Source organism: Trematomus bernacchii, unplaced genomic scaffold (assembly GCF_902827165.1).
Source record: "Trematomus bernacchii unplaced genomic scaffold, fTreBer1.1, whole genome shotgun sequence".
Lineage (NCBI taxonomy): Eukaryota > Metazoa > Chordata > Actinopteri > Perciformes > Nototheniidae > Trematomus > Trematomus bernacchii.
In genome coordinates, this window is record NW_022987598.1 from 410,378 (window position 1) to 436,431 (window position 26,054).

The 26,054-nt window shown below is 37.8% G+C and overlaps 2 protein-coding genes across 9 annotated transcripts; both read left to right on the forward strand.

Annotated features, from left to right (window-relative positions):
- Positions 1-184: 184 nt before the first annotated feature.
- Positions 185-18,859, forward strand: LOC117482511. Of its 6 annotated transcripts, none has more exons than XM_034130610.1 (6): positions 185-493; positions 723-875; positions 13,048-13,215; positions 13,359-13,631; positions 13,785-13,872; positions 14,698-14,747. In XM_034130610.1, exons 1-6 carry the CDS (start codon positions 433-435, stop codon positions 14,699-14,701), a joined length of 747 nt encoding a protein of 248 aa, XP_033986501.1. In that variant the 5' UTR covers positions 185-432; the 3' UTR covers positions 14,702-14,747. The 6 variants fall into 6 exon arrangements, with proteins under 6 accessions (XP_033986501.1, XP_033986502.1, XP_033986500.1 ...); XM_034130611.1 differs by lacking the exons at positions 13,048-13,215; positions 13,359-13,631; positions 13,785-13,872; positions 14,698-14,747 and adding exons at positions 1,246-1,332; positions 1,746-1,835; positions 1,935-1,963; positions 6,100-6,563 and having other exon boundaries at positions 723-1,031; XM_034130608.1 differs by lacking the exons at positions 723-875; positions 13,048-13,215; positions 13,359-13,631; positions 13,785-13,872; positions 14,698-14,747 and adding exons at positions 8,196-8,522; positions 8,666-8,911; positions 9,060-9,146; positions 9,561-9,719; positions 18,395-18,859 and having other exon boundaries at positions 190-493.
- Positions 18,860-20,191: 1,332 nt separating this feature from the next.
- On the forward strand, positions 20,192-25,794 carry LOC117482509. 3 transcript variants are annotated; one of them, XM_034130601.1, is made up of 8 exons: positions 20,192-20,473; positions 20,702-21,022; positions 21,172-21,441; positions 21,595-21,681; positions 22,500-22,580; positions 22,994-23,083; positions 23,183-23,211; positions 25,316-25,794. In XM_034130601.1, coding segments are annotated over exons 1-7 (912 nt in total). In that variant the 5' UTR covers positions 20,192-20,412; the 3' UTR covers positions 23,185-23,211; positions 25,316-25,794. The 3 variants fall into 3 exon arrangements, with proteins under 3 accessions (XP_033986492.1, XP_033986493.1, XP_033986494.1); XM_034130602.1 differs by lacking the exon at positions 22,500-22,580; XM_034130603.1 differs by lacking the exons at positions 22,994-23,083; positions 23,183-23,211.
- Positions 25,795-26,054: the final 260 nt, after the last annotated feature.

Below are 26,054 nucleotides of genomic sequence, written 5' to 3' on the forward strand. Positions count from 1 at the left end.
TTCCTCTTCCCTTTTTGTGAATGTGTTTCACGTGAGAGCAGTCATTGTGAGGGATGACTAATTGAACACTAATTTGTTGTATATTGTCAGGTACGTTCTACGTTTCCTCTTCCCTTTTTGTGAATGTGTTTCACGTGAGAGCAGTCATTGTGAGGGATAACTAATTGAACACTGATGTGTTGAATATTGTCAGTGACTAAACGGAGATCGCCTCGACTGTATGCTGGCTCGGGTCTCATCCATCTACAACATCAACACAACGCAGACACCGCTAATCAACACCGGTTACATGAATTCACTTTGAGGAGGAGGCATCATACTTAACACAGGAAGGAGTTGCAGCATCTCTCAGCTAAAGCATTGTTTCAGGAACATTTCATCAACATTTCATCAGAACAAGAGATAGAGGAAGCAGAGAGATGGAGAATCACGATGGATGAGTTCAAACAGATTAAAATGTCTGTATTTCTCATTCTGCTGCTTCAGTTTACAGGTAAGGATTCCTATTAAGATTTCCAACATGTGTGTATGACTAACAAAAACATTTAAAAAAAACGAGTGTTCTATTATCATTACCATCACTTTATTTATAACTAACCCTCAGCAGACAGACTAGTAGTCTGTTTGTCTTCTAACGAGGGGAAGGCGACTTTACACCTACGAAAACTTTTGTTGTGTCTTTAATGATCTTCACACTTTGCATGTCTCTCTCATTTATTCAGGCGCTGCAACCGGACAGTTTTTCCTCTCCCGCTCGGTCAGAGTTGGTGATGAAGCCATTTTGTCGTGTAACTATGTGAAACCTTTTAAGCTCCAATGTTACGGTACTACTTGGACCTTTGCTGATTCAGCAAGCACTGTAGAGCTGGTTAAAGGTGGGCAGATCAGATCAGACAGACTGAGAGTTACAGAGAATTGTTCTCTGGTTATAAAGAAGGTCACAGAGGAGGATGCTGGTACTTACACCTGCAGACAGATTAGATCAGAGAAAGATGGTCCAAACTGTCAGGTTTATCTGTCTGTTGTTACCAGTGAGTATTCAAATCATAACGTTTTCAAACTCTATGGTTAGACGTATACACTGATTACACTGAAACATTACAATAATTATGATTACAGTGATGATGTTTTTTGGACTATTGTTGTCTTTCTCTCATTTGAAGTTTTATTATTATATCACAATATATTTTACCAATAAGACAGATTGCAAGTGAAACATTTGTTGAGTTTTTTTCATCTGTTCAGGTGAGGATACAACAGCAGCAGCAACAGAGAGCGACACCAGATCAGGTTTCACTACGACAGCTTCTGTGATCACTGAAGATGCAACAGGTTATTCTTTGTTTTCTTAATGGAAATTAGTTTAATTAACTCACTTTTATAACGACACTAGTCTTAAATTAAAGTAAATTAATATTGATTTATATATTTATATATGAATATTGATTGATTAAAAATCTTTCTCTTAAATCAAATACTTTAATTGGTTTGTCTTAAGCTGCTTTTTTTAAATGAGGAAATACATTTTCACGAGAAATAACATCACATCTTTGCACTAATTTGCGTTCAACGTGATTACATTTAGATAACGTTCAGCCTTCAGTCCTCAGGTGAGAACATGTTTAGCTACTAAAGATTTGTTGAGTTTTGTTAATCCGTTACACAAACACCTGAAAAACTGTATCATCAACAAAAAGTACTTTTTTATTAAATTCTAAATGTTATGATTTGAATTCCTCTTCCAGGTTGGTGGTGGTGGATCATCGTTGTGATCGTGGGTGTTGCAGCACTCACAATAATCACTGTGGCTGTCATCAGACGGAAGAGGACTCAAGGTGAGGACATTCACACATTATACTTTACAAACAAGAAGCTTTTGATGAACTTGGATTTTAACTATGGAAGATTACATTGATGCTCTTTTGCCTCTTCAGGACAGAGACCTCAGACGGATGAAAACATTGTAAGTTTTATGGATAAGAAGACAAACGTTTTGACAGTAAACAGTTGAATCAGATCAAACTTAAATAGAAAGAGATGAGGGGAGACTGGGAGAGAGGATGAAGGGATGTTCAGAGAGAGGGATTAAGGGATGAAGGGATGTAGTGTAGGAGTCGGGAGGGCTGATCATTTATTCTGGCAAATTACTCAGACCTACTAATTGACCTAACAGAAGTCATTGATTCTATGTAAGTTTGCTGCTTGTCTCAGATCCACCAACGTCAGCAAGATCTCACCTCTATTAACTCCCTGAAGAACCAGGTTCAATTAACTGCTGTTTCAATTCAGACGACCCGCTAAATCTGTTTAAGCGATCCCGAAGGATTTTGATATCAGTAAATGAGGTGTGGCCCTACCTAATTGTGAGTGTGGCAGTGTGCGATCTTACCTTTGAAGCAGCAGAGGAGAGCGTATGAAGGGATGTAGAGAGAGGGAGGGATGAAGAATCTAAGCAACCTGATCTCACCAGAATGCGCGACTCCACCACGACTCCTTAACACTGCATTGCGTGGTGGAGTCACGAACTTTGTTACATTTACGTGTCTGCACCACGCAAACAACGCCAATGTAAAGTGAATGAGGCTCCTTTGTCGTGGTGCACACACGCATTTCTACAACGTCCAGCAGTGAGCTTTTATTCTATAATACGTTTTTAAAATCTACTGTATAGCTTGTAGTAACTCACAGGAGGCTTCTTTTATTTTATTTGTATTCATAATAATTTTTATTTTTCGTCAGAATGTATTATGGTGCATTATTCACCAATGTTTGTTCTCAAAAAACAATGTATTGTAAGTAATACAACTGTGATTTTTATTAAATTAGTTCGTTTTTAAGGAAGGCCAGAGCTTCAGCTGTGTCAAAGAGATTGTTCCCTTTAGTTAACGTTATTTAAAAGATAATTATATTCCTATTTGATTAAGTACCCTTTATTGTATTACGGACCCAAAGAGCTGAGCGTCCATTCCCATTGGATAACAGAGCATTTTACACCCGGAAGTAAGTATTCTCCTTACTGTCCATTGATTTTATTTACAGTGATATCTGCACTACTCATCAACTCAAAAACACCAGATTATCCTTGTTAATTACACAACATTGATTGGTTTAAATTGTGTACAATGCTTTTGGATTTTCCCCTTTCGATTCGGAGAAAACAAATATGTTTTCGGAGTGTGTGGATGGTAGAAGACACTACACTACCCAGAATCCTCAGCTATTGTTCCGTTTTGCCTCAAGCTCTGTGATTGGTTGACCTCCAACTGCATTCCAATGAAAAAAACGTTTCGTCAAAGATCAAATCATACTTTATTCTGCAGTGCTTGCTTTACTCTTTGAAAGTCATCACATGAATGCATTGTAATGAATGGTTTGGCTGCATTTAAACATTACACATCTGTCGTAGTTCTTTATTTATCTACAGAGATCGGGCCTCAGAATGGACCGGAAACTATTCTTTTACCGTTCTATTTTAATTTCACAATAAAGTTAGTAGTAATAATTTGTTTTGATATTATTGTTTTTTATTAACTACTAGACCGCTGGGTCATGTTAAGACCATCTTTTCTGTGTTGCTGTGGGTTTTTTACATCGCTTTGTGTTACAAATATCAAAACAATAACAGAATATATCCGTCGTAAACTAAACCAGAAAACAGCAGTATATTTTATTTTGTTAACACTGTAAACTTGACCAGCTTTTTATACCCGCACCTCCTACTGGTTAAAGCACGTTATTACACGTTTAGAGTAATGCAATGCAGGTAGATTGGGTTGCTTTTTATTGACTGTTTTAAAATGCCTTTTTTCTTAATGTCTTTCATTTTTGTAAAGCACTTTTGAATGTGTTATATTTGATGAAAACATTTCAATATTAAGAGTACATACTCTTAATATAGTGGAAAGTGGAAGGTCAATGATATAAATAATATAGAATAGAAAATATCAAGAAGATACTGTAAGTGATCTCTACAATAAAACAGTTTAGTGCCTGATAGGAGGATGTGCAACACAGACAAACTTATAAGGCTTTATTTAAACATTAAAGAATACTTTAGGTTAAGGTCTTCTTTTAAATAAGAAAAAAGCTTTGGGGGTATCTACAGATATTAAGCCTGACAAAGTACTTAACGTTTAATATATTGCATGGTTTGTTTTGGAACTTGACAATCAACTTTCCTTCAATGTTAACTATGTTGAAGCACTTATTTTAACTGATATTATACATATTAATTATACTCTTATAAGATGTATGTAGATAGTATAAGAAATGTGCAGAATATGTTTAATGGTGGAGGTACACAGATATCGATAGATGTCTTGTGATGCACTGTTGATGAACCTGTGACCCAGTGTTTCATTCATTGCATAACTACACCGTAGTTGTGTATATGATATGTCAATAAACCTTAGAAAATCTTGAAATCTTGAAAGGGATGTGCAAATAGCCATTATATACAGTTTTTTAATGAACTATTAGTAGAGAATAACGAGTAATGAATATGCTTTAGGGATCTGCAGATACATATTTAGTCTTCTCAAGCACCCACTACCAATATCTCGCCTGATTGTTGGCTGAATTCACTGAATTTTACTCCGGTGTAACTAAAGTCTGATTTAAGGGTTGTTTATATTTCACATCATTAATCCAAATCTGTAAAGTAACTAAAATAAATGTAGTGGAGTAAAAATACCAGGTTAACCTTAAAGAAAGCCCCTCAGGATTATAAAAGACCCCCATCACCCCACAAACTGTTCTGTCTGCTGCCGTCTGGCAGGCGGGTACCGCAGCATCCGGACTAAAACCACCAGACTCAGGGACAGTTTCATCCCACAGGCCATAAGACTATTAAACACCTGAACTTAGAAACAACATCCATAACATTCATCTGGCTGCTACTTAGAAATTATTTATCTAATATATCATATTCCAATCACTTGTATATAGACTCTTATTGCACTATTTCACTTTTTACTATTTTACTATTTTTCTTTTTGTATTTACTTGCACTATTTGTTCTGTGTAGCCTATCTGTTTTATTGTGTTGCACTGAGGAGCCTGTGACCTAAGGGGGGGTAGGACACGTTCTAAGCACATGGTGTAGTCCTATAGCTGAGGATTCTGGGTAGTGTAGTGCCTTCTGCCATCCACACACTACGAACAAATATTTGTTTCTCCGAATCGAAAGGGGAAAATACAAAAGCATTGTACACAATTTAAACCAATCAATGTTGTGTAATTAACAAGGATAATCTGGTGTTTTGAGTTGATGAGTAGTGCAGATATCACTGTAAATAAAATCAATGGACAGTAAGGAGAATACTTACTTCCGGGTGTAAATGCTCTGTTATCCAATGGAATGGACGCTCAGCTCTTTGGGTCCGTAATACAATAAAGGGGACTTAATCAAATAGGAATATAATTATCTTTTAAATAACGTTAACTAAAGGGAACAATCTCTTTGACACAGCTGAAGCTCTGGCCTTCCTTAAAAACGAACTAATTTAATAAAAATCACAGTTGTATTACACACAATGCATTGTTTTTTTGAGAACAAACATTGGTGAATAATGAACCATAATACATTCTGACGAAAAATAAAAATGATTATGAATACAAATAAAATAAAAGAAGCCTCCTGTGAGTTACTACAAGCTATACAGTAGATTTTAAAAACGTTTTATAGAATAAAAGCTCACTGCTGGACGTTGTAGAAATGCGTGTGTGCACCACGACAAAGGAACCTCATTCACTTTACATTGGGGTTGTTTGCGTGGTGCAGACACGTAAATGTAGCAAAGTTCGTGACTCCACCACGCAATGCAGTGTTAAGGAGTCGTGGTGGAGTCACGCATTCTGGTGAGACCAGGTTGAATCTAAGGGATGTTTAAAGGGATGTCAGGAAGGCAGGATGTAGTGATAGACGGATGAATGGAAGAAGGGAAGTGGGCAATGAAGGATGAAGCGTGCAAGGGTTTTTGGGAGGAAGGGATGAACTGATGGTGCATTCAGGGTCTGCTGACTAAACTGTAAACTGTGTTTACTTTTAAATCATTTTACGTGCTTAAACCAAGTCAGAGTTGTTGTTGTTTTCCTCAGGTGCGTTATGATGTAGATGATGGTACAGTGAACTATGACAACATCAGACCTCCTGATGGAGTTTGAGCAACACTTCTGCCTCCATCAGACTCCACTGATCAACAACGTCTACATCTATCATCGTGTTTCACATCAGGAGTGGAAGATTATACAATCATTTTCAGTTATCTATTGTATAATTTATGACATTACGCAGCTGGATTTTATCTCAGTTTAACAGGAATGAGTTTTTAACGCTTGTTTACTTTCTTATATTGTCTTCCAGCTGAAAATGTCAGAGCTGATTTTAAGATGTATTGCTTGTTGTTGAAGCTACTGCAGATTTAGCTCAGTTTAATATTTCTGTGTGCAGAGTAACTTACTTTAATCCACTTTCATTTAGCGTTGCTGTTAACATAACATATGAGTTTTCAGCATGAATTGAGTCCTAATTACTATACTGTAAATGTGCAAATAAATAAATATTTTTCTTAGACCTACACTGTGTTCTGTGATTCCTTAACTAAGTTTTAAAGGAAAGTAAATACTATGAATATCATGCCTCTACTTATAAAACAACCTCCTTCCTCTTCTCCACTTCTAGTAGTGAGCCTTCCCTCTGTTGGGTATAAAAGCTCTGTTGTCACCAAGCACTCAAATGTGTACGAATACAGACAGAAGTGCACCAGAAGTGACCCGAGAAAGCACAGAAACATTACTCAGGTTACTTTATCTCTTCTCCTGTCTGTTCATGTGTGCTGTAAAACACCCCCATGAATCACCTCTAAATTGTAAATCAAGTTGCTACTAACAATCTTCACACCTGCACCTTCCTCAGTCCTTTAGTTATTTTTTCGTTGTTTGACCTGCAGTGCATTGTGGGACTGGAAACAGTGTAAACTTAAGACTCAAATTGAGCCTTAAAATAATTTGATTGTTTTGGGATTATATTGAATCTAGACGTTGAGAAACATTTGAATTATAGAAAAAACGCTTTAAAAGGTGTTAGGCTGTTTGGAGATCGACAAGAAATGAAGACAAACATCCCCAAATAGTCTAAATGTAACAGTTGTAAATATGCAGTGGTATTTAGTGTTAAATATTTCTTTATAAATCATTTAGTATAATCACACAAATTCTGTGTTTTGTATTTAATAATTCTGTGTTATTCATTTATTAAACGTTCAATACCTGACTGGTCTAGAATCAGTGGGCTGAACCTCCAAAATTCAGTCACTGTACACAGAAGATTATGTTTGTGGGGACTTCCCCCCCTTCATAGCGTGTCCCTCACGTTCTCCTCTTCCCTTTTTGTGAATGTTCCACATGAGAAGAGTTGGTGATGAACATTTTTTTTTTTAATAACGACTGATTTTGTTTTATATTGTCAGGTACGTTCTAAGTTTCTCTTCCCTTTTGTGAATGTGTTTCACGTGAGAGCAGTCAGTGTGAGGGATAACTAATTGAACACTAATTTGTTGTATATTGTCAGGTACGTTCTACGTTTCCTCTTCCCTTTTTGTGAATGTTCTGCGTGAGAGCAGTCATTGTGAGGGATAACTAATTTAACACTGACAGTATATTGTCAGTGACTAAACGGAGATCGCCTCGACTGTATGCTGGCTCGGGTCTCATCCATCTACAACATCAACACAACGCAGACACCGCTAATCGACACCGGTTACATAAATTCACTTTGAGGAGGAGGCATCATACTTAGCACAGGAAGGAGTTGCAGCATCTCTCAGCTAAAGCATTGTTTCAGGAACATTTCATCAACATTTCATCAGAACAAGAGATAGAGGAAGCAAAGAGACGGAGAATCACGATGGATGAGTTCAAACAGATTAAAATGTCTTGTATTCTCATTCTGCTGCTTCAGTTTACAGGTAAGGATTCCTATTAAGATTTCCAACATGTGTGTATGACTAACAAAAACATTTAAAAAAACGAGTGTTCTATTATCATTACCATCACTTTATTTATAACTAACCCTCAGCAGACAGACTAGTAGTCTGTTTGTCTTCTAACGAGGGGAAGGCGACTTTACACCTACGAAAACTTTTGTTGTGCCTTTAATGATCTTCACACTTTGCATGTCTCTCTCGTTTATTCAGGCGCTGCAACCGGACAGCGTTTCCTCTCCCTCTCCGTCAGAGTTGGTGATGAAGCCACTTTGCCTTGTAACGATGTGAAACATTTTAAGCGCCAATGTTACGATACTACTTGGAACTTTACTGATTCAGCAAGCACTGTAGAGCTGGTTAAAGGTGGGCAGATTGGTAAAAATGCTAAATCAGACAGACTGAGAGTTACAGAGAATTGTTCTCTGGTTATAAAGAAGGTCACAGAGGAGGATGCTGGAGATTACACCGGCAGACAGATCAGACCAGGACCAGAACAACAAGATTCAGTGTCTGTGGTTGTTCTGTCTGTTGTTACCAGTGAGTATTCCAATCATAATGTTTCCAAACTCTATGGTTAGACGTATACACTGATTACACTGAAACATTACAATAATTATGATTACAGTGATGATGTTTTTTGTACTCTTGTTGTCTTTCTCTCACAATATCTCCATCTTCAGTGACTGAAGATCAGGACAATGATGAGGTGACATTAAACTGCTCTGTGACGACACATAGACGGTGTGAACACTCAGTGAAGTGGCTGCTTCAGGGTCGAGATGTGGATAAAGATCAGAGAGATATAAAGACATCACAGTCTGTGACATTTCCGAGTTCTCATTTTAGTAACACATCATGGTCTGAGTTATATTCTTGTGAAGTAACAGCTGGTGGCAACGTGCAGACCTTCAGTCTTCAGTCCGCAGGTGAGAACATGTTGAGCCAATCAAAGTGACTTAATTAACTCATTTATTTGTACTTATTTAATTATTTGAAGTTTTAATATCACAATATAAATTGCCCATAAGACAGTTTGCAAGTGAAACATTTGTTGATCTTTGTTCATCTGTTCAGGTGAGGACACAGCAGCAGCAGCAGCAGTGAGGGACACCAGATCAGGTTTCACTAAGACAGCTTCTGTGATCACTGAAGATGCAAAAGGTTATTCTTTGTTTTCTTAATGGAAATTAGTTTAATTAACTCACTTTTATAACGACACTAGTCTTAAATTAAAGTAAATGCATATTGATGTATTGATTTATATATGAATATTGATTGATTACAAATATTTCTCTTAAATCAAATACTTTAAATTGGTTTGTCTTAAGCTGCTTTTTTTAAATGAGGAAATACATTTTCACGAGAAATAACATCACATCTTTGCACTGATTTGCGTTCAACGTGATTACATTTAGATAACGTTCAGCCTTCAGTCCTCAGGTGAGAACATGTTGAGCTACTAAAGATTTGTTGAGTTTTGTTAATCCGTTACACAAACACCTGAAAAACTGTATCATCAACAAAAAGTACTCTTTTATTCAAATCTAAATGTTATGATTTGAATTCCTCTTCCAGGTTGGTGGTGGTGGATCATCGTTGGGATCGTGGGGGTTGCAGCACTCATAATCATCATCACATTATACACATCCCATCGTTTCAAAGTTTCACCCTCATTCCTTCAAGATTTATTCTCTTGCCTCTTCAGTACAGAGACCTCAGACGAATGAAAACATTGTAAGTTTTATGGATAAGAACACAAACGTTTTGACAGTAAACAGTTGAATCAGATCAAACTTAAATAGAAAGAGATGAGGGGAGACTGGGAGAGAGGATGAAGGGATGTTCAGAGAGAGGGACTAAGGGATGTAGGGATGAAGGGGTGAAGGGATGAAGGGATGTAGGGAGGGATGGATGTTCAGAGAGAGGGACTAAGGGATGAAGGGAGGAGTTTTCAAATAATTGAGGGGTGGTTGAAGGGATGAAGGTATAGTGAGGGATAAAATGATGAAGGGACAAAGGGAATTAGGGATGAAAGGTTTGAAGGGATGAGGGGGTGGGATGAAGGGATTTAAGGAAAGATGGATATAGGGAAGGAGAGAGGGATGAAGAGTTGAAGGCATCAATGGATTACAGAGAGAAGGGATGAATGTATTAAGGGATTTAGAGAAGGAAGGATGAAGAATCTAAGCGATGTATAAAGGGATGAAAGATTGAAGGGATGTTTAAAGGGATGTCAGGAAGGAGGGATGTAGTGATAGACGGATGAATGGAAGAAGGGAAGTGGGCAATGAAGGATGAAGCGTTCAAGGGTTTTTGGGAGGAAGGGATGAACTGATGGTGCGTTCAGGGTCTGCTGACTAAACTGTAAACTGTGTTTACTTTAAAATCATTTTACGTGCTTAAACCAAGTCAGAGTTGTTGTTGTTTTCCTCAGGTGCGTTATGATGTAGATGGTGGTACAGTGAACTATGACAACATCAGACCTCCTGATGGAGTTTGAGCAACACTTCTGCCTCCATCAGACTCCACTGATCAACAACGTCTACATCTATCATCGTGTTTCACATCAGGAGTGGAAGATTATACAATCATTTTCAGTTATCTATTGTATAAATTATGACATTACGCAGCTGGATTTTAACTCAGTTTAACAGGAATGAGTTTTTAACGCTTGTTTACTTTCTTATGTTTCAGAGCTGATTTTAAGATGTATTGCTTGTTGTTGAAGCTACAGCAGATTTAGCTCAGTTTAATATTTCTGTGTGCAGAATAACTTATTTTAGTCCACTTTCATTTAGCGTTGCTGTTAACATAACATATTAGTTTTCAGCATTAATTGAGTCTAATCTAATTGAGTCCTGTTTTCTATACTGTATATGTGCCAATAAAGACATGTTTATCTTAGACCTACACTGTGTTCTGTGATTCCTTCATGTACTAACTAAGTTTTAAAACTATATTATTACTATGAATATCATGCTTTTACTTATAAAACAACCTCCCTCCTCTTCTAGTAGTGAGCCTTCCCTCTGTTGGGTATAAAAGCCAAGCAAAGAAATGCACCAAAAGTGACACGAGAATGCACAGAAACATAACTCAGGTAACCCTTAGATGCCCGAGTGACTGGACCCTACACTCTTCCATAAGTGGGTCAAAAAGGAACCGTATTAGAATAATATGTGTTTTTATGCCACTTTTGTCATTTTGGTTAAGAAAAATCACTTGTATAATATTTAGTATTATATTTTGGTTCACACTAGAAATATTCTATATTTAATTTTTCACTATTTATAATTTTAGACATTTTCTTTACATTTTGAAAAAAAAACGAAATTCCATAGAAAATGCATGCGGGTCATTTTTGACCCACTTGTGGAAGCTTGGGGTAGTAATACAAAAACTACAATTTCTTAAAGTGTACATTTAAAATTCTAACGGCGTGATATCCAAAACATGTTTTTTGAGGAATAGCTGGAATATGAAATGATAAAAAAATGTAATTACAAAGATACTCTAAGAAAACCACCTCACCGGGTCAAAAAAGACACACTTATGCATCTAAGGGTTATCTCTTCTCCTGTCTGTTCATGTGTGCTGTAAAACACCCACATGAATCACGTCTAAATTGTAAATCAAGTTGCGTTACCGCAAACGGTAATCTTAGCTAAAAATCTTCACACCTGCACCTTCCTCAGTCCTTTAGTTCTTTTTTTGTTGGTTTGACCAGCAGTGCATTGTGGGACTGGAAACATTTAAGACTCAAATTGAGCCTTAAAATACTTTGATTGTTATTGAATCTAGACGTTGAGAATTATAGAAAAAAAAGCTTTAAAAATATGTTAGGCTGTTTGGAGATCAACAAGAAATGAAGACAAACAAACATCCCAAATAGTCTAAATGTAACAGTTGTAAATATGCAGTGGTGTTTGTGTTAAATATTTATTTATAAATCATTTAGTATAATCACACAAATTCTCTGTTTTGTATTTAATAATTCTGTGTTCTTTATTTATTAAACGTTGGTGGGCGGGACATCCAAAATGCAGTCACTGTACACAGAAGATTATTTTTCATATCGTGTCCCTCACGTTCTCCTCTTCCCTTTTTTGTGAATGTTCCACATGAGAAGAGTTGGTGAGAGGAAAAAAAACAATTTAATACGACTGATTTTGTTTTATATTGTCAGGTACGTTCTACGTTTCCTCTTCCCTTTTTGTGAATGTGTTTCACGTGAGAGCAGTCATTGTGAGGGATGACTAATTGAACACTAATTTGTTGTATATTGTCAGGTACGTTCTACATTTCCTCTTCCCTTTTTGTGAATGTTCTGCGTGAGAGCAGTCATTGTGAGGGATAACTAATTTAACACTGACAGTATATTGTCAGTGACTAAACGGAGATCGCCTCGACTGTATGCTGGCTCGGGTCTCATCCTTCAACAACATCAACACAACGCAGACACCGCTAATCGACACCGGTTCCATAAATTCACTTTGAGGAGGAGGCATCATACTTAACACAGGAAGGAGTTGCAGCATCTCTCAGCTAAAGCATTGTTTCAGGAACATTTCATCAACATTTCATCAGAACAAGAGATAGAGGAAGCAGAGAGACGGAGAATCACGATGGATGAGTTCCAACAGATTAAATTCTGTATTTCTCATTCTGCTGCTTCAGTTTACTGGTAAGGATTCTATTAAGATTTCCAACATGTGTGTATGACTAACAAAACATTTTAAAAAACGAGGTTCTATTATCATTACATCACTTTATTTATAAACTAACCCTCAGCAGACAGACTAGTAGTCTGTTTGTCTTCTAACGAGGGGAAGGCGACTTTACACATATGAACACTTTTGTTGTATCTTTAATGATCTTCACACTTTGCATGTCTCTCTCGTTTATTCAGGCGCTGCAACCGGACAGTTTTTACTCTCCCGCTCGGTCAGATTTGGTGATGAAGCCATTTTGTCGTGTAACTATGTGAAACCTTTTAAGCTCCAATGTTACGGTACTACTTGGACCTTTGCTGATTCAGCAAGCACTGTAGAGCTGGTTAAAGGTGGGCAGATTTGTAAAAATGCTAAATCAGACAGACTGAGAGTTACAGAGAATTGTTCTCTGGTTATAAAGAAGGTCACAGAGGAGGATGCTGGTTATTACACCTGCAGACAGATCAGATCAGAAAAAGATGGTCCAAACTGTCAGGTTTATCTGTCTGTTGTTACCAGTGAGTATTCAAATCATAACGTTTCCAAACTCTATGGTTAGACGTATACACTGATTACACTGAAACATTACAATAATTATGATTACAGTGATGATGTTTTTTGGACTATTGTTGTCTTTCTCTCACAATATCTCCATCTTCAGTGACTGAACATCAGGACAATGATGAGGTGACGTTAAACTGCTCTGTGGTGCCATGTAGATGGTGGAAACACACAGTGAAGTGGCTGCTTCCGGTTCAAGATGTGTATAAAGAAAACAAATATTTAAAGACATCACAGTCTTCCTGCTCTGCCTCTGTGACATTTCTGAGTTCTGTCTTTAGTTACACAACAAGGCTCAAGTTTTTCACTTGCGAAGTAACTGAATCCAAAACAGGAGAAGTGCAGGTGTTTCCCTTCAGGCCTCAGTCCTCAGGTGAGAACATGTTGATCCATTCAAAGTGACTTAATTAACTCATATATTTTTACTTATTTAATGATTTGAAGTTTTATTATTACATCACAATATAAATTACCCATAAGACAGTTTGCAAGTAAAAAATGTGTTGATCTTTGTTGATCTGTTCAGGTGAGGACACAACAGCAGCAACAACAGAGAGCGACACCACGTCAGGTTTCACTACGACAGCTTCTGTGATCACTGAAGATTGCAACAGGTATTCTTTGTTTTCTTAATGGAAATTAGTTTAATTAACTCACTTTTATAACAACACTAGTCTGAAATTAAAGTAAATGATTATTGATTTGTATATTTATATATGAATATTGATTGATTCAAAATCTTTCTCTTAAAGGTGGGGGTAGGTAATTTTTGGAGAAACCGGCTCGAAGATCGCTAGAATTTGAAAATACACAGCCGGAAAAAAATCTGCCACTTCCTTACAGAGCCCCTCCTCCAACACACACGAACGCACCCATGACCAATGAGGGCACAAGATAAGTTTGTGCACAGATGGAAGGCTGAACAGGCAGGTAGGCCATCCAGTCATTTTAGCCGGGCCGGCTCAGATGGATTGGTCGTGCTTTTTACAGTACTACGGCTTCCACAGATGATATTTTTAATGGATTTTTTGTCAAAGCACTTAAGATATTCATTGCTATCGGGATGTTAAGAGCATTCCATTGGAATATAACAAAAAGTGTATCTCGAGCCCGGTTTCTCAAACTTACCTACCCCACCTTTTGAATCAAATACTTTTAATTTGTTTGTCTTAAGCTGCCTTTTAAAAATGAGAAATACATTTCACGAGAAATAACATCACATCTTTGCACTGATTTGCGTTCAACGTGATTTAAATGAAGATAACGTTCAGGCCTTCAGTCCTCAGGTGAGAACATGTTGAGCCATTCAAAGTGACTTAATTAACTCATATATTTTTACTTATTTAATTATTTGAAGTTTTATTATTACATCACAATATAAATTACCCATGAAACAGTTTGCAAGTGAAATATTTGTTGATCTTTGTTGATCTGTTCAGGTGAGGACACAGCAGCAACAGAGAGCGACACCAGATCAGGTTTCACTAAGACAGCTTCTGTGATCACTGAAGATGCAAAAAGGTTATTCTTTGGTTTTCTTAATGGAAATTAGTTTAATTAACTCACTTTTACTAACGACACTAGTCTTAAATTAAAGTAAATGCATATTGATGTATTGATTTATATATGAATATTGATTGATTAAAAATCTTTCTCTTAAATCAAAGACTTTTAATTGGTTTGTCTTAAGCTGCTTTTTTAAAATGAGGAAATACATTTTCACGAGAAATAACATCACATCTTTGAACTGATTTGCGTTCAACGTGATTACATTAGATACGTTCAGCCTTCAGTCCTCAGGTGGAGAACATGTTTAGCTACTAAAGATTTGTGAGTTTTGTTAATCCGTTACACAAACACCTGAAAACTGTATCATCAACAAAAAGTACTTTTTTATTCAATTCTAAATGTTATGATTTTAATTCCTTGTCCAGGTGGTGGTGGTGGATCATCGTTGTGATCGTGGGGGTGTTGCAGCACTCACAATAATCACTGTGGCGGTCATCAGATGGAAGAGGACTCAAGGTTGAGGACATTCACACATTATAATTTACAAACAAGAAGCTTTTGATGAACTTGGATTTTAACTATGGAAGATTACATTGATGCTCTTTTGCCTCTGCAGGACAGAGACCTCAGACGGATGAAAACATTGTAAGTTTTATGGATAAGAAGACAAACGTTTTGACAGTAAACAGTTGAATCAGATCAACTTAAATAGAAAGAGATGAGGGGAGACTGGGAGGAGGGATGAAGGGATGTTCAGAGAGAGGGATTAAGGGATGAAGGGATGTAGTTGTAGAGTCGGGAGGGCTGATCATTTATTCTGGCAAATTACTCAGACCTACTAATTGACCTAACAGAAGTCATTGATTCATGTAAGTTTGCTGCTTGGCTCAGATCCACCAACGTCAGCAAGATCTCACCTCTATTAACTCCCTGAAGAACCAGGTTCAATTAACTGCTATTTCAATTCAGACGACCCGCTAAATCTGTTTTAAGCGATCCCGAAGGATTTTGATATCGTAAATGAGGTGTGGCCCTACCTAATTGTGAGTGGGGCAGTGTGCAATCTTACCTTTCAAGCAGGAGAGGAGGAGCGCGCAGATGTCTTTTGAAGTTGTCCCAGTCCAAAAGGTTGGGATCAGTTTATTTGAAGAAAAATGGTCCAAACTTATATAGGGTTTTTACCTTCTCTCGTTACAACATTATAATCATTATAAACATATCATGCTGGGGTCATTTTCTAATCTAAAACCTTAATTCATAGTTTAGACATTAAAGTCTTCCGACATAATCCAAAGGAATTTCCTCACAGATCGCCAGGGTAACATCCACACCCTATGGCCTGACACATTCAGAAGCAGTTCCTCAAAATGATCAGATTGAATTCCGACAGAATCCAAAGGAATCTCCTCACGGATCGAAGGTTCTAACATCCACAACCTATAGCCTGACACATTTAAGAGGCAGCTCCTCAGAATAATCAGTTAGAATTCCGACATAATCCCAAAGGAATCTCCTCACGGATCGAAGGTGCTAACATCCACACCTATAGCCTGACACATTAAGAGCAGCTCCTCAGAATGATCAGTTAGAAGTTCTAGTTTTTAAACTTTCATCCAACCATTCACTCAGCATTCAATACACAGACGATTTAAGCAATAGTTACCAAGTTTTGAGAGAACCTTACCGAGGCGAAAAACCCGCTCTCCAGGGAGAGAGCTTTACCGGGAGAGAGTATACCAGGGGAACCCCCCCCCCCCCCCCCCTCTCTCCTCTCTCTCTCGTCTCTCCTCTCTCTCTTCTCTCTCATTTGCCTCCCATCTCCGCCAGTGTCTTTATTGCTCAAAAACAGGATAGAAAAACCTAAAGACACCTCCTCCATACCCATATTTGTGGAAACTGGGCATGGCCTCTGATGTTACAGGACTGGACATGACCGGACATAGGTCTATGGCTATTGCATAAGACACACCTTCCCTGTTTGTGTAGAAGGTCATGAGCCCTACTCTGCAGGACTTGCAAAATATATTCTCGGCTATGACACAAACACCTTTTGGGGCCTCAGTCCTAGTTCTCCTTAAGTCAGGAGCCCCCCTCCCTGTGTACTGCTGTGAGGGAAGAGGGAAGAAACTGTCTCTCCTCTCTTATCAGTGACTCCATAAACCATAATAGGCCTTACACACTCAATTTAACAAACCACTTGTGTTTTGTTTATAACTGTACATATAGAAAATCATAAAAATATGAAGCATTTTCATTGTTGGGTTATCCAAGAATATAATTGATTATATTTGATTATAATTAACTTTCATTTTAATTATTCAACCTAATATGGAGATCTCAACAGTAGGGAGAAGTTTCCAAAGAATTGAGGGGTGGTTGAAGGGATGTAGGTATAGTGAGGTTTAAAAGGATGAAGGGACAAAGGGAATTAGGGATGAAAGGTTTAAAGGGATGAGGGGGTGGGATGAAGGGATTTAGGGAAAGATAGATATAGGGAAGGAGGGAGGGATGAAGAGTCGAAGGTATGTAGGGAGGAAGGGTTGAAGGGATCAATGGATTACAGAGAGAAGGGATCAATGGATTACAGAGAGAAGGGATGAATGTATGAAGAGATGTAGAGAGAGGAGGGATTAAGAATCTAAGAGATGTTTAAAGGGATGAAAGATTGAAGCAGTGGCGAGCCGTCAGGGCCCTCTAGGCCCTCTGTGAGGGCCTAAGATATTCCAAAAATAATATTTAAAAACATTAAAAAAATATATATTTTTTTTAAATATATATTTTTTTAATATTATTTTTGTTATATTTTTCATTAGTTTTACCGAAAAAAAACTTGATTTAATAAAATAACATTTCCAAAGAAATAAATCCTTCGAATCTGCCTGTTCAGTCTCTGTTTGAATGTGGGTTACTATAGCGGGCCTCTCTGCGATTCACAGAGGGCCCGCTATAGTAACTGAACGAGAGTAATGTCAAATGACAGTACAATTGACCAATCATATCTTCCCTCTAAATGGGTGGGTTTTATTATCGCGGACTTTATGACGAGTTCCGCCCGCTGTGAAACTTTTCTTGTTTCCATAGCAACAACAACTTCCTGTCAACAGCGTGAACTTGCCTTCAAAATAAAAGCATGCCAAATTACACTTAAGACATACAACTGCAACGAAAGTAACAAACACAATGCAATATCATTTTCAATGTCAAAGAACACAAATTGGGTTCACAAGTGTTGTTTTGTGTGGTAGAGGGTCGCTGTCATTGATGCGTTTTGCACCCTGGGCCGTTGTTTTGATATTCCGCTGAAGTATACGCTGTGACGTAATAACTCTTTTTTTTTCTTTTTTTCGAGGGAAGGGGTGGGGGTCAGAGGGCCTAGGTATAAAGCTCACGGCTCGCCACTGGATTGAAGGGATGTTTAAAGGGATGTCAGGAAGGAGTGATGTAGTGATAGACGGATGAATGGAAGAAGGGAAGTGGGCAATGAAGGATGAAGCGTGCAAGGGTTTTTGGGAGGAAGGGATGAACTGATGGTGCGTTCAGGGTCTGCTGACTAAACTGTGAACTGTGTTTACTTTTAAATCATTTTACGTGCTTAAACCAAGTCAGAGTTGTTGTTGTTTTCCTCAGGTGCGTTATGATGTAGATGATGGTACAGTGAAGTATGACAACATCAGACCTCCTGATGGAGTTTGAGCAACACTTCTGCCTCCATCAGACTCCACTGATCAACAACGTCTACATCTTATCATCGTGTTTCACATCAGGAGTGGAAGATTATACAATCATTTTCAGTTATCTATTGTACAAATTATGACATTACGCAGCTGGATTTTAACTCAGTTTAACAGGAATGAGTTTTTAACGCTTGTTTACTTTCTTATATTGTCTTCCAGCTGAAAATGTCAGAGCTGATTTTAAGATGTATTGCTTGTTGTTGAAGCTACTGCAGATTTAGCTCAGTTTAATATCTTTGTGTGCAGAATAACTTATTTTAATCCACTTTCATTTAGCGTTGCTGTTAACATAACATATGAGTTTTCAGCATGAATTGAGTCCTAATTACTATACTGTAAATGTGCAAATAAATAAATATTTTTCTTAGACCTACACTGTGTTCTGTGATTCCTTAACTAAGTTTTAAAGGAAAGTAAATACTATGAATATCATGCCTCTACTTATAAAACAACCTCCTTCCTCTTCTCCACTTCTAGTAGTGAGCCTTCCCTCTGTTGGGTATAAAAGCTCTGTTGTCACCAAGCACTCAAATGTGTACGAATACAGACAGAAGTGCACCAAAAGTGACCCGAGAAAGCACAGAAACATTACTCAGGTTACTTTATCTCTTCTCCTGTCTGTTCATGTGTGCTGTAAAACACCCCCATGAATCACCTCTAAATTGTAAATCAAGTTGCTACTAACAATCTTCACACCTGCACCTTCCTCAGTCCATTAGTTATTTTTTCGTTGGTTTGACCTGCAGTGCATTGTGGGACTGGAAACAGTGTAAACTTAAGACTCAAATTGAGCCTTAAAATAATTTGATTGTTTTGGGATTATATTGAATCTAGACGTTGGGAAACATTTGAATTATAGAAAAAACGCTTTAAAAGGTGTTAGGCTGTTTGGAGATCGACAAGAAATGAAGACAAACATCCCAAATAGTCTAAATGTAACAGTTGTAAATATGCAGTGGTATTTAGTGTTAAATATTTCTTTATAAATCATTTAGTATAATCACACAAATTCTGTGTTTTGTATTTAATAATTCTGTGTTATTCATTTATTAAACGTTCAATACCTGACTGGTCTAGAATCAGTGGGCTGAACCTCCAAAATTCAGTCACTGTACACAGAAGATTATGTTTGTGGGGACTTCCCCCCCTTCATAGCGTGTCCCTCACGTTCTCTTCTTCCCTTTTTGTGAATGTTCCACATGAGAAGAGTTGGTGAGAGGGACATTTTTTTTTTTAATAACGACTGATTTTGTTTTATATTGTCAGGTACATTCTAAGTTTCCTCTTCCCTTTTTGTGAATGTGTTTCACGTGAGAGCAGTCATTGTGAGGGATAACTAATTGAACACTAATTTGTTGTATATTGTCAGGTACGTTCTACGTTTCCTCTTCCCTTTTTGTGAATGTGTTTCACGTGAGAGCAGTCAGTGTGAGGGATAACTAATTGAACACTAATTTGTTGTATATTGTCAGGTACGTTCTACGTTTCCTCTTCCCTTTTTGTGAATGTGTTTCACGTGAGAGCAGTCATTGTGAGGGATGACTAATTGAACACTAATTTGTTGTATATTGTCAGGTACGTTCTACGTTTCCTCTTCCCTTTTTGTGAATGTTCTGCGTGAGAGCAGTCATTGTGAGGGATAACTAATTTAACACTGACAGTATATTGTCAGTGACTAAACAGAGATCGCCTCGACTGTATGCTGGCTCGGGTCTCATCCATCTACAACATCAACACAACGCAGACACCGCTAATCGACACCGGTTACATAAATTCACTTTGAGGAGGAGGCATCATACTTAGCACAGGAAGGAGTTGCAGCATCTCTCAGCTAAAGCATTGTTTCAGGAACATTTCATCAACATTTCATCAGAACAAGAGATAGAGGAAGCAGAGAGACGGAGAATCACGATGGATGAGTTCAAACAGATTAAAATGTCTGTATTTCTCATTCTGCTGCTTCAGTTTACAGGTAAGGATTCCTATTAAGATTTCCAACATGTGTGTATGACTAACAAAAACATTTAAAAAAACGAGTGTTCTATTATCATTACCATCACTTTATTTATAACTAACCCTCAACAGACAGACTAGTAGTCTGTTTGTCTTCTAACGAGGGGAAGGCGACTTTACACATATGAAAACTTTTGTTACATCTTTAATGATCTTCACACTTTGCATGTCTCTCTCGTTTATTCAGGCGCTGCAACCAGACAGCGTTTCCTCTCCCTCTCTGTCAGAGTTGGTGATGAAGCCATTTTGCCTTGTAACGATGTGAAACCTTTAAAACTCCAATGTTACGATACTACTTGGACCTTTGCTGATTCAGCAAGCACTGTAGAGCTGGTTAAAGGTGGGCAGATTGGTAAAAATGCTAAATCAGACAGATTGATTGTCTCAGGGAATTGTTCTCTGGTTGTAAAGAAGGTCACAGATGAGGATGCTGGTACTTACACCTGCAGACAGATCAGACCAGAGATTGATGTTCCAAACTCTCTGGTTCTTCTGCCTGTTGTTACCAGTGAGTATTCAAATCATAATGTTTCCAAATCCAAACTCTATGGTTAGACGTATACACTGATTACACTGAAACATTACAATAATTATGATTACAGTGATGACGTTTTTTGTACTATTGTTGTCTTTCTCTTACAATATCTCCATCTTCAGTGACTGAACATCAGGACGATGATGAGGTGACGTTACGCTGCTCTCTGGCGATATATGGACCGTGTATACTCAAAGTGAAGTGGCATCAGGGTCAAGATGTGGATAAAGAGAACAGATATTTAAAGACATCACAGACTTCCTGCTCTGCCTCTGTGACATATCGGAGTTCTCTCTTTAGTTACACAACAAGGTTCAAGTTTTTCACTTGCGAAGTAACTGAATCCAAAACAGGAGAAGTGCAGGTGTTTCCCTTCAGCCTTCAGTCCTCAGGTGAGAACATGTTGATCCATTCAAAGTGACTTAATTAACTCATATATTTTTACTTATTTAATGATTTGAAGTTTTATTATTACATCACAATATAAATTACCCATAAGACAGTTTGCAAGTAAAAAATGTGTTGATCTTTGTTGATCTATTCAGGTGAGGACACAGCAGCAGCAACAACAGAGAGCGACACCAGATCAGGTTTCACTACGACAGCTTCTGTGATCACTGAAGATGCAACAGGTTATTCTTTGTTTTCTTAATGGAAATGAGTTTAATTAACTCACTTTTATAACAACACTAGTCTGAAATTGAAGTAAATGATTATTGATTTGTATATTTATATATGAATATTGATTGATTAAAAATCTTTCTCTTAAAGGTTGGGTAGGTAATTTTGGAGAAACCGGCTCGAGATCGCTAGAATTAGAAAATACATAGCCGGAGAAAATCTGCCACTTCCTTACAGAGCCCCTCCTCCAACACACACGAACGCGCACATGACCAATGAGGGCACAAGATAAGTTTGTGCACAGATGGAAGGCTGACAGGCAGGTAGGCCATCCAGTTATTTTAGCCGGGCCGGCTCAGATGATTGGTCGTACTTTTTACAGTACTACAGCTTCCACAGATGACATTTTTTAATGGATTTTTTGTCAAAGCACTTAAGATATTCATTGCTATCGGGATGTTAAGAGCATTCCATGGAATATAACGAAAAGTGTATCTCAAGCCGGTTTCTCAAACTTACCTACCCCACCTTTAAATCAAATACTTTTAATTTGTTTGTCTTAAGCTGCCTTTTAAAAATGAGGAAATACGTTTTCACGAGAAATAACATCACATCTTTGCACTGATTTGCGTTCAACGTGATTAATGTAGATAACGTATCAGCTTTCAGTCCTCAGGTGAGAAACATGTTGATCCATTCAAAGTGACTTAATTAACTCATATATTTTTACTTATTTAATGATTTGAAGTTTTATTATTACATCACAATATAAATTACCCATGAAACAGTTTGCAAGTGAATTATTTGTGATCTTTGTTCATCTGTTCAGGTGAGGACACAGCAGCAACAGAGAGCGACACCAGATCAGGTTTCACTAAGACAGCTTCTGTGATCACTGAAGATGCAAAAGGTTATTCTTTGTTTTCTTAATGGAAATTAGTTTAATTAACTCACTTTTATAACGACACTAGTCTTAAATTAAAGTAAATGCATTTGATGTATTGATTTATATATGAATATTGATTGATTAAAAATCTTTCTCTTAAATCAAAGACTTTTAATTGGTTTGTCTTAAGCTGCTTTTTTAAAATGAGGAAATACATTTTCACGAGAAATAACATCACATCTTTGAACTGATTTGCGTTCAACGTGATTACATTTAGATAACGTTCAGCCTTCAGTCCTCAGGTGAGAACATGTTTAGCTACTAAAGATTTGTTGAGTTTTGTTAATCCGTTACACAAACACCTGAAAAAACTGAATCATCAACAAAAAGTACTTTTTTATTAATTCTAAATGTTATGATTTGAATTCCTTGTCCAGGTTGGTGGTGGTGGATCATCGTTGTGATCGTGGGGGTTGCAGCACTCACAATAATCACTGTGGCTGTCATCAGACGGAAGAGGACTCAATGTGAGGACATTCACACATTATACTTTACAAACAAGAAGCTTTTGATGAACTTGGATTTTAACTATGGAAGATTACATTGATGCTCTTTTGCCTCTGCAGGACAGAGACCTCAGACGGATGAAAACATTGTAAGTTTTATGGATAAGAAGACAAACGTTTTGACAGTAAACAGTTGAATCAGATCAAACTTAAATAGAAAGAGATGAGGGGAGACTGGGAGAGAGGATGAAGGGATGTTCAGAGAGAGGGATTAAGGGATGAAGGGATGTAGTGTAGGAGTCGGGAGGGCTGATAATTTATTCTGGCAATTACTCAGACCTACTAATTGACCTAACAGAAGTCATTGATTCTATGTAAGTTTGCTTGCTTGGCTCAGATCCACCAACGTCAGCAAGATCTCACCTCTATTAACTCCCTGAAGAACCAGGTTCAATTAACTGCTATTTCAATTCAGACGACCCGCTAAAATCTGTTTAAGCGATCCCGAAGGATTTTGATATCAGTTAAAATGAGGTGTGGCCCTACCTAATTGTGAGTGTGGCAGTGGTGCAATCTTACCTTTCAAGCAGGAGAGGAGAGCGCAGATGTCTTTTAAGTTGTCCCAGTCCAAAAGGTGGGATCAGTTTATTTGAAGAAAAATGGTCCAAACTTATACAGGGTTTTTTACCTTCTTCTCGTTACAACATTATATCATTCTAAACATATCATGCTGGGGTCATTTTCTAATCTAAAACCTTAATTCATAGTTTAGACATTAAAGGTCTTCCGACATAATCCAAAGGAATTTCCTCACAGATCGCCGGGGTAACATCCACACCCTATAGCCTGACACATTCAGAGGCAGCTCCTCAGAATAATCAGTTTAGAATTCCCCTCAAAATGATCAGTTTGAATTCCGACAGAATCCAAAGGAATCTCCTCACGGATCGAAGGTGCTAACATCCACAGCCTATAGCCTGACACATTAAGAGGCAGCTCCTCAGAATGATCAGTTCGATTTCTAGTTTTTTAAACGTTCATCCAACCATTCACTCAGCATTCAATACACAGAGATTTAAGCAATAGTTACCAAGTTTGAGAGAACCTTACCGAGGCGAAAACCCAGCTCTCCAGGGAGAGAGCTTACCGGGAGAGGGTATACCAGGGAACCCCCCCCCCCCCCCCTCTCTCTCTCTCTCTCTCTCTCTCTCTCTCTCTCTCTCTCGTTTGCTCCCTCTCCGCCAGTGTCTTTATGCTCAAAAACAGGATAGAAAAACCTAAAGACACCTCCTCCATACCCATATTTGTGGAAACTGGGCATGGCCTCTGATGTACAGGACTGGACATCACCGGACATAGTCTATGGCTATGGCATAAGACACACCTTCCCATGTTTGTGTAAAAAGGTCATGACCCCTACTCTGCAGGACTTGCAAAATATTATTCTCGGCTATGACACAAACACCTTTTTGGGGCCTCAGTCTATTTCTCCTTAAGTCAGGAGCCCCCCTCCCTGTGTACTGCTGTGAGGGAAGAGGGAAGAAACTGTCTCTCCTCTCTTATCAGTGACACCCATAAACCATAATAGGCCTTACACACTCAATTTAACAAACCACTTGTGTTTTGTTTATACTGTAAATATAGAAAATCATAAAATATGAAGCATTTTCATTGTGGGTTATCCAAGAATATAATTGATTATATTTGATTATAATTAACTTTCATTTTAATTATTCAACCTAATATGGAGATCTCAACAGTAGGGAGAAGTTTTCAAAGAATTGAGGGGTGGTTGAAGGGATGTAGGTATAGTGAGGGATAAAAGGATGAAGGGACAAAGGGAATTAGGGATGAAAGGTTTAAAGGGATGAGGGGTGGGATGAAAGGGATGAAGAGGATTTAGGGAAAGATGGATATAGGGAAGGAGGAGGGATGAAGGGTCGAAGGTATGTAGGGAGGAAGGGTTGCAAGGGATCAATGGATTACAGAGAGAATGGATGGATCTAGAGAGAGGAGGGATGAAGAATCTAAGAGCATTTTTAAAGGGATGTCAGGAAGGAGGGATGTAGTGATAGACGGATGAATGGAAGAAGGGAAGTGTGCAATGAAGGATGAGCGTGCAAGGGTTTTTGGAGGAAGGAAGGGATGCACTGATGGTACGTTCAGGGTCTGCTGACTAAACTGTGAACTGTGTTACTTTTAAATCATTTTACGTGCTTAAACCAAGTCAGAGTGGTTGTTGTTTTTCCTCAGGTGCGTTATGATGTAGATGATGGTACAGTGAACTATGACAACATCAGACCTCCTGATGGAGTTTGAGCAACACTTCTGCCTCCATCAGACTCCACTGATCAACAACGTCTACATCTATCATCATGTTTCACATCAGGAGTGGAAGATTATATAATCATTTTCAGTTATCTATTGTATAATTTATGACATTACACAGCTGGATTTTGACTCAGTTTAACAGGAATGATTGTTTAACGCTTGTTTACTTTCTCATATTGTCTTCCAGCTGAAGGTTTCAGAGCTGATTTTAAGATGTATTGCTTGTTGTTGAAGCTACTGCAGATTTAGCTCAGTTTAATATATCTGTGTGCAGAATAACTTATTTTAGTCCACTTTCATTTAGCGTTGCTGTTAACATAACATATGAGTTTTCAGCATTAATTGAGTCCTAATTACTATAGTGTATATGTGCAAATAAATAAATGTTTATCTTAGACCTACACTGTGTTCTGTGATTCCTTAACTAAGTTTTAAAGGAAAGTAAATACAATGAATATCGTGCCTCTACTTATAAAACAACCTCCTTCCTCTTCTCCACTTCTAGTAGTGAGCCTTCCCTCTGTTGGGTATAAAAGCTCTGTTGTCACCAAGCACTCAAATGTGTACGAATAAAGACAGAAGTGCACCAAAAGTGACCCGAGAAAGCACAGAAACATTACTCAGGTTACTTTATCTCTTCTCCTGTCTGTTCATGTGTGCT

Excerpts from the sequence above, each read along its gene's own strand:
- LOC117482511 (XM_034130608.1), top strand. The coding sequence starts at position 433 with ATGGATGAGTTCAAACAGATTAAAATGTCTGTATTTCTCATTCTGCTG. Across the intron at positions 8,523-8,665 it reads TGTTCTGTCTGTTGTTACCA|TGACTGAAGATCAGGACAAT; the intron begins GTGAGTATTCCA and ends CTCCATCTTCAG. Across the intron at positions 8,912-9,059 it reads CTTCAGTCTTCAGTCCGCAG|GTGAGGACACAGCAGCAGCA; the intron begins GTGAGAACATGT and ends TCATCTGTTCAG.
- LOC117482509 (XM_034130601.1), top strand. The coding sequence starts at position 20,413 with ATGGATGAGTTCAAACAGATTAAAATGTCTGTATTTCTCATTCTGCTG. Across the intron at positions 21,023-21,171 it reads TCTTCTGCCTGTTGTTACCA|TGACTGAACATCAGGACGAT; the intron begins GTGAGTATTCAA and ends CTCCATCTTCAG. Across the intron at positions 22,581-22,993 it reads GATCACTGAAGATGCAAAAG|GTTGGTGGTGGTGGATCATC; the intron begins GTTATTCTTTGT and ends TTCCTTGTCCAG.